The sequence below is a fragment of the Podospora anserina genome, chromosome 6 (genome assembly GCF_000226545.1).
Source record: "Podospora anserina S mat+ genomic DNA chromosome 6, supercontig 2".
Classification (NCBI taxonomy): Eukaryota; Fungi; Ascomycota; class Sordariomycetes; order Sordariales; family Podosporaceae; genus Podospora; species Podospora anserina.
In genome coordinates this window covers 703,422-711,758 of record NW_001914857.1, presented here as the reverse complement: position 1 = coordinate 711,758, position 8,337 = coordinate 703,422, and the positions used below count along the sequence as shown (strand labels likewise).

The 8,337-nt window shown below is 56.0% G+C and overlaps 2 protein-coding genes across 2 annotated transcripts; both read right to left on the bottom strand.

Moving 5' to 3' along the window:
• Positions 1 to 488: 488 nt before the first annotated feature.
• PODANS_6_5440 (uncharacterized protein) lies at positions 489 to 4,805 on the bottom strand (the record flags this gene model as incomplete). Its single annotated transcript, XM_001910006.1, has 1 exon — positions 489 to 4,805. The coding sequence occupies one exon, from the start codon at positions 4,803 to 4,805 to the stop codon at positions 489 to 491; it is 4,317 nt and encodes a 1,438-aa protein (XP_001910041.1).
• Positions 4,806 to 5,796: 991 nt separating this feature from the next.
• Positions 5,797 to 8,100, bottom strand: PODANS_6_5430 (uncharacterized protein; the record flags this gene model as incomplete). Its single annotated transcript, XM_001910005.1, has 2 exons — positions 5,797 to 7,723; positions 7,775 to 8,100. The coding sequence occupies 2 exons, from the start codon at positions 8,098 to 8,100 to the stop codon at positions 5,797 to 5,799; spliced, it is 2,253 nt and encodes a 750-aa protein (XP_001910040.1).
• Between the last annotated feature and the right edge of the window lie 237 nt (positions 8,101 to 8,337).

Below are 8,337 nucleotides of genomic sequence, written 5' to 3'. Positions count from 1 at the left end.
CCTCCCCCCCCTATTTCCCATATTTCCCCAGCCAGAAAAACAACAACCAAAATCCTCAGAAGCGAGCCCCCCAACTCCCCCCCAGTAACCAGATCCTCTTTCCTCCCAGGATGCACATGAAAACAAAACAAAAACAAAAGCGCCAACCCCCCCTTATTCCCACTGAAACCACCCAGATCTTTAAACTCCTCTTTCCCAATCCCAGAACCAGACCCAGACCTTGAAACACCACAAAAATCATCACCAGATCCCACCCCCAGACTCCTTTTTCCTTGTGCTAAAACCCCCATTTTATGTAAACTCCACCCCAATCCCGCAAAACGCCATGTGAAAAAAAAACAAAAAAAAACCATATAATACACCCCTTTTCCAACACCATGACCCAACAACCCTCTTTCAAATGGTATTGTCAACGCCATCTAATCCCACACATTGATTTTTTTATATTTTTTTATTATTATTTTCCTTTTCTTCCACCCCCTGCCCCACTAAATCCCCTCCAAACTAAACTCCCCCTCATACCCCCCATTCATCAACATGGCCGCAATCCACCTCCTCTTCAACTGCCCCATCTCCCTCGCCAACCACGCCTCCGCCGGCACGATCCCATTCAGCACACACTCCGCATTCGTAATCGTGCACACCCCGCAGTCATTCCCGTTCCTCTGCCTCGGGCTCCGAATAAACTCGCTCACATCCTCCCACTCGTCCCTCTTCCACTTCCCCCCCGAAATCAACGCCGCAATCCCCAGCAGCTTCTTCGCCTTCTCCCCACCCCCCGGCCCCAGCGAGTCAAGGTGATACACCACCTTCAAATCCGGTCTAATCACCCCCAGCGTCCAGTGACTATTCTCGCAAATCGGCACCAGCACGAACGCGCACTCGTAAAAGTTCTCGGGCGTCAGCCCCGCCTGCCGCTTCGCCGCCCGCATCATGGGATCCACCCCCTTCTTGTCCACGACGAGCATCTTCCAAAAGTAACTGTCCAGGCACGCCACCCTGGGCCGCTCCTTGGTCCCGCCCATCTTCTTGTCCACCGTCAGCACCATGTGCCTCAGCGCCGCCATGATGACCTGGTCGTTGAGCCAGACGTCTTCCCCGTCGGGACCTTGCCGCGTGAGCCGCTCATACAGATCGAACCTCGTCAGCTGTCCCTCTACCCGGCCGTTGGGAAACTTGGCCATCACCTGATCCGCCGGCTGGTTGCCGAGCTCGCTCACCGCCGTCTCCCACAGCTCCGACACCGGTCCGTGCAGAGGCCTGAGAGGAGCCCTCAGCTTCATCCCCTCCACCCTCTTGATCCTCTCGGCAACCTTTTGCGCCTCCTTTGCCTTCTTGTCCTTCTCCACCTCGGCAGCTTTCCTCTTCGCTTCCTCCTCCCTCGCCTTCCTCGCCGCGGCTTCCTTCTCTTGATTCAAATACCTCTGCCGAAGCTTCTCCTCCTCCTCCTTCTTTTTACGAGCAAGCTCGGCACGCTCTTCTTCCGCTCTTGACGCTATGAGGGCGGCATCCTCAGGATCCGAGTCAGGATCTGAGCCAAACAGGGTTTCTGTGGCTTCTCTCGAGCTGGTCCTGGTGACGCGCTCGGTGATAACCTGTACCTGAACGTTGGGGTTGACGACCCGCTGTGCACTGCCCGTTGGCGAACTCGTCAAGTCGACGACTAGCTTGCCATCTTGATGAGTGAATCGCGGCTTCACCTTCACCTTGGTGGTGGTTGGCGAAGAAAGCAGGTCGAGGACATGCGCTGGAGTAGCCGGCTGCACCTTCTCCGGGCTAGACTCCGGCGTGACCACGTTGCCCTCGTCGTCCGATTCCACCCCCTGAAACCGCGAGGTCTGGGCAGGCTTGGTGCGGGCAGGCTTGGCCATAACATAACCCCCCTCATCATCATCTTCTATCGGCTCTTTATGATATTCCCGGCCGGTAAACCGCTTGTACCACGGGCTGAAAGAGATAGGGCTGTCCGGCTCGGGAGAGGGCATCGACGCCGCCGCCTCCGCCGCTCTGCGCCTCCTCTCGGCAGTCGTAAACTGCGGCGGCCGGGGGATGCGAATCTCTCGCTTCAGGGGAGTCATCCTGTAAATGGACCTCTCCTCCTGCTCCAGCTTCCTTTTCCTCCTCTCACTGCGTTGCTCGAGATCCTCCCTCGCATCGTCGAGGAACTTGCCATACTTTTGATAATAACGGGACAGACCCATCTCTTTGTCGTCCTTCTCCAGTTCAGGCCCGCGGGCGCTCCATCGGAACTGGTCTTGCGAGGCATTGTGCCTCGAATTTGTTGTCATGGTGGCCTCCAGCACCTTGAGGGAGTGCTCATCACCTAAAAGCTCTGCCTTGCGCTCAGCCTCTACTATCAGCTCGGCTTCTCTGGCAGTCATGACCCTGGAGGGGATATGTGAGGGCGCAATGAACCTCGAGATTGGGCTCTCAAACACCAGCTTGCGGCTCTTTTGTGGCGTGGGGACATACTTAGGCGTGGAAGGAACACTCCATGTCTTGGAAGCCTTCAAGATGCCCTTCGGTTTGGCAATCAGACGGTAGTCGCCCGGCTCGCCCGGTGTGCTGTCCGATTTGGAGGGGTCCGGTGACGGGTATCTGTACTCATACAGAGGCTGGATGTCCAACTCCTTGATGGGGACCTCCTCCATGACAGAAGGCTTCTCGTCTGGGAAAAGTCCAGGCATGGTCCCAACCGGGGCTGCGGCGACGGCAACCAAGCTCGGAACCAACTCCTTCTTGCCCACGGCATCGAAATCGACAATCACCTGCCCAACCGTCTTGACCATGTCCAGGTCCATGGGAATGAGGTCGACCAGAGACTGGAAGAACAGCAAAAACTCCCCGGCTTTTCTCGCCGCAAGCCTGAACTCGTTGTTGCCCAGTCCCAAACCAGACCTGGGCTTGGGGAACTCTTGCTTCAAAATCTCAAAGTTGTCCGGGCTGTAAATGTTTCTCATCATCTCGATGGTGCTCAGCAGGTTACGGATGTACCTCTTAACCGCCTCCGTAAACCTCTCGGCTCTCTCCACCTCGGTCCATTCGGCAGTCACAGGGCCGAAAAGCATCTCTTGGTACTTGAAGATCGCAACACTGATGCCGATGACGCCCTGGCCAGCAAGCTGCTCTTGCATGATGTCCTTGATCGTAAGACCGGTGACAATCTTGCCTTCCTGAACAAGTGTCGCTTGACCGACAAAATCGCCGGCAAGTCTTTCGAGTCTCTCAGCACCGATGTACTCGGTGGGGTTCTTGACCCAATCCAGGCCGTCGACTTCATCCTCCTCAGCTCCGCCCAGCTGGCGCTTGAATCTCTTGACAACAATTGTGCCATCTTGCTCGTTGGTGCGGCGCACATCGACAGTCTCATAGTGGTTACCGCGCACGGCGCCGACAAGCTTGCCGATCAAGTTGGTAATCGGGTTGATCATGGTGGTTACCGAACCGAAAAGACCACGGGCTTGCGACCACATGGACCAACGACTCTCTTGCTCTGTCTTCTCCCCCTCTCCTGTGGGCTCGCTCGGTGTGCTGACAACCTTCTTAACGCTCTCGCTATTTTTGAGGCCCGAATTCTGCGCAATCAGGTCCAGCTCGGAACCTTGAGCCGGCCGCTTCCCGTTCTTGTTCAGGAGCTCGAAACACACGGGGTGGTACTCCTGGGCGCAGTGGCAGTGCCAGTTGAAGTCGTCCTTCTTCTGGAGGACACGCAGGGACTTGGTGCCGTTTGTGTCGCTAATGTAAAATCGAAGGTGACCCGATCCCGCCTCGGCTTCTTCTTTCGAGTTGTAAATGTTGGGTATTGGACACCAGCACTCTCTCATGCGGTGATCGTTGCGGATGGCCAGATAGATGCCCTTGGCAAACTCGGTCTCATCGTCCTCTTGTTCTCGGCGCTCTGCAAACCGACGGGTTTCATGACCTTCACTCCGAGGGGTAGGAGGAGGTTTCGGGGCAGGTGTTCGGTCGACCAGTCTTGTGAGGAATCTCGTTGGACGGTAGATGGGTGTTACTGGGCCAGCCTTCTTGACAGGCTTGACGGGGGTTCCTTTTATCAAGGCAATACGCCGGTACTGGAGAGGCGAGACCTTCCGCTGGGCAGGCGGGGTATGAATGCGGGGACCTGTCGGTGTATATGACGAGACAGGTGTGGTAGACGCTTGCTCTGGGGCAGCGCTGATCGGAGAGGCAGCGGCTGGTGTCCTTGGCGGCTGCTCTTCTCGAATAGGCTCGAGGGCGACGGGTCCGAGAGAGGTAATTGCTTGAGAGGTAGGGACCTGCTCAGTAGGCTCGGTACGATTGGGGGATGCGGCGAGCCCAGGTCGAGGGCAAGGGGTCTGGATATTCACAGACCGAGCGACCGGAGTCGGAGTCGCCGGCTCGGGGAGCTCGGTGAAACTGTCGACGGCTTTGGTGCTGGCAGGAGTGGTGCCTTTGGTGGAGCGTCTCGACGATCGTCTGACGACGGGAGTCCTCTCGACGAAGGGACTGTTTCGCAGGCCACGACTATTGCGCGACGTCCGCGGGGTGGGAGCTTTGCTCGGTGGCATTTCTGTTAGTTGTGATTTCCAGCAGTCGTGGAAAAGAGAGTGAGAGTGTGAATGTAAGTTGGGGAAGGTGAAAGCCACAGCAGTGACAAGCGCAAGCAGGAAAATAAACAGCAGGCAAAACTGTTTGTGCTGCGAAGTTAAAGTTGCGAAAGTCGAAGACAAGGTAAACGTTTGGAGGGGCAGGAAGCGCAGCAAGTCAGAGAGGAAGTCGCCTGTGCAGTCGACTGCCTCGTGCAAGGTGTCGTGGACGGGCATTGAGTTGAGCGCAGAGCTCAGGTCTTTTTAGAAAGCTGGGACGAAGCAAGCAACACGCTCTTTGCTACCGTCCAACGTCTAGTCCCACTACCCACTGCTCAAGCTCAGACGTCTCTCTCAAGATATTATTATTCTTCATTCGGCAGTCATTCGTCGTCGGTGGCTCTCCGTCCTCGTCCTCGTCCTCGTCTTCCTCTTCGTCGTTGTCGTCGTTGCAGGTTCTAACAATCACAGCATGTCTCGATGGCTTTGCGGGGCATGTCACGACTTCGCGGTCTGGGTGTGTATGTGTACAGTGCAGGGAAGAGGCATCGCATCGTGTCCGACTTTTTTGGACGACGCGCGGTGGAGACAAAATTTGGCACTTACCTTGCAAGGAGCTTGCTGGCCCACGCGCGCTATCGATGTCGCTTCAACAAATGACTCCGCTGTCAACTGGTCACTGGCTCTTGGCATCCGCGACGCTTCCACCGCCTCACATGGGTTATGTATGAGTGGTGCAAAGGGCGATGCGCTTCGATGGAGAGGTTCTCGCGACAGCGTCCAGCAACGGCTATCGCAAAGATGCAGTGGTGTTGCGGCTCGGAAACTAGAGAGAGCTGTTGAAACAGGAACAGGGCCGCATGCCAAGCACCGTTCGCTAAGCTTAACAATTTATGCCAGCCCCCTGCCGAGCCAGCCTTATATCAGTCGTGTTAAGGAATCAGATCGGGGAAGATCTGGGGTTGCACAGCAGTGGCGGCAGCAGAGGCCATCTTCAATTCCAGATATCATGTTATGTAGTTCCCTGTTTACACTGTTCTTTGTCTCGAATCCAAGTGCATCCATCCAGCTAGTCACTTCAAAGAGCACTCCTCAACCAATCAAATGAACAACGCGCTGTTGTCTACCTGTCTGTCTACCTTGACCAAGTATATCCGTCTCGCTCCTAAACGCCGTCGCTATCAAATACAGTACAAGTCCAAACAAAGTAAGGTCCAGACCCTCCATCTCATCCCGAACCACCAACCGCCACCCCCCCAAACCGCCCCTTGACCTTCACAGCCCTCATCGCCGGCAGCGTGTTCTTCCTCCCCGGCCTCCTCCCCACCTCAATACACAAAAACCGAATCAAGTCCAGATTCGTCCAATAACTCGTATGAGCACTCAGCATGTTCAAATACTGAATCTCCAACGGCCCCCCTCCACTCCTCAAATAATAATCAATCTGCCCATTATCATTGAGCAGAAACGCCTTCTTCTCCGCCACATCCTCCCTCGTAAAATCATGCACCTCCAGCTCCAACTGCGATGGCAACCTCATCATCATCGACGGCTTCTTCTGCTGCTCCGTCCCACCACCAGCACCACCAACCTCACTCTCCAACGATGACGAACCACCCACCCCAACAACCCCCCTAAACGCATCCCCCACCCCCTTAAACCACCCCGTCTTCAAACTCGGCACGTACGCCGTCTTCAAACTCGCCGCATACACCGGGTCGACCGTCCCGTTCAGCAAATAAGCAATCGGATCCTCCTTTGCCAAAATATTATAGATATTATCCACCGCAATGCACCCAAACATGCCCAACTCCCCCACCACATCCTTCGCAACCGTATCCGCCGCCTCGGCGCCTGGCTTCATCCTCCCCCGCCTCGGCACCAACCCCCCTCGTTCCAACAGCAAGAAGAACGCCGCCGGGCTCCCCAACAAGAACAAATTAACCGTATCAAACTCAAAGTGCTTTGTATCCGGCACCTGCCCAAGCGGCCTCGGCACCCTGGTAGGCTGTTTGCTCAACACCTCCACAGCCATCGCACTCCCCAGCGAATGCCCAATCAAATGCACCCTCCCCTTTTCCTCAAACCCCGGGTTATTCCCACACCAAAGCCTATAAACCCTGTTCGCCTCCCCCACCAGCGCCGCGATCATCTTTGGTTTATGATGCGACATGTAGAAGGGTATATCAAACATCACATCCGAAATCATGCTCCTCACGGCCGGTATCGTACCCGGTTCAATATCCTTGAGGCCGAACCCATCCGGAGCGTAAGCCGCTTTATCCTCCTCGTTCCCCGTCGTCGGCCCCCCGTCTTCAAAGCTGAGCAAATGTCTCCAGTTTACTGGCAAAACCATAATCCCGTTCTGTTCCGGCCGCAAGACCGACTTGACGGCGGGAGTCTCCAGCTCGACACTGACCATTCTTCGAAAGGCATTCACCGCGTGCGTGAAATGGAAGCTTTCCACCCTTTCCGCGAATTTTTGGCCGATTCCGTGGGCAATGAGGACAAGGTCGGTCACCTGGCCCTTTCGCAGCTCTTCTTGACAGCCTTGACACACACCCTCCTCGCTGTTGTTTTCCCTCTGCTCCTGTCTGACCGGCTGTGGCTTCATCTGCTGCTGCTTCTTGGGCTCATGAACCTTCTCCCACGCGGCCCTATCAAACCCTCTCACAACCGGCACCCCAACCGTGACCCCTTTCATAATCTTCTGTACCGGTCTCCGGGAGTAATACGCCGAGGGCTGCTGGCTCGGCTTGAGCAAAAACGCCTCCTTGGCATTCTTGTAAATAACGTGGTGGTTTGAATACTGTCTCTGCTCTGGCGCCGGCATGGCAGTGTCAGCCTCCTCGCGAACAGGTTCCAGCTTCCCCTCCGCAGCAGCCTCCCCACTAAAGCACCTCGCTGCACAGAACGGGTCACTTGACACAGGCGGTTCAGGCGGTAGATTTTGTCCATCTTTCGACTTGGCCGACCGTTGCTTCTCACTGTGGTGCTCAGGCCAGAGGCGATGAGTAATCTTTTCTTCGCCTACCGCCCCGACGTCGAGGGCAGAACGGAGCTCGTCAGACCAGGTCTCTGTCCAGGGTCGAAGTTCGCGGTAGCCGGCCTCGAGCTGGTTGGCGATCAGCGGAGGGAGGGGGATCATGGTGTCTCTATTGACTGTCAGCTTTTTGTTAACTGTCGGTGGAAGGGGAGGTAAGGACCTGTAAAACCACGTCGCCCTCACCACCGCGGCAATATCATTCACCGGCGACCAGTAAATCGGCTTCATCTGCAACACCGGCAGCGAAACCACATGTAGTCTCTGAATCCCCACCAGCACCTCTGCCGTATCCTCCTCCGGCGGCGGCACAGCTCCCTTCCCAGCTATCCTCGTCCCAGCAGTACTCTCCCCCCCCCTCCACCCTGTCCCCCTCTCCCTCTCCCTCTCCCTCTCCCGCTCATCAGGCGTAGCAACCCCACTCTCCCCCATCCCATCCACCAACCCCCGTCCCCGTAACAACTCCTCTCCAACCCCAATCCCCGACATCCCCGGCACCCTGGGTACACACACGACAACCAATCTGTAGCACCGGCGTCCAAGGTCTAATTACACCCCCCATCCCGCTTGATGTCTTGTGCCGGCCCGGCAGCACCACCAGCTTGAATAATGCATACCAGCGCAAAAACACCTCAGGAATGAACTACGGAGCCAAGAAAACAAATACTAGGCAATATGAACGCAAGAAAGCCGTTAACGGATCGGCGGTCTTTTTCTTTTTTTTTT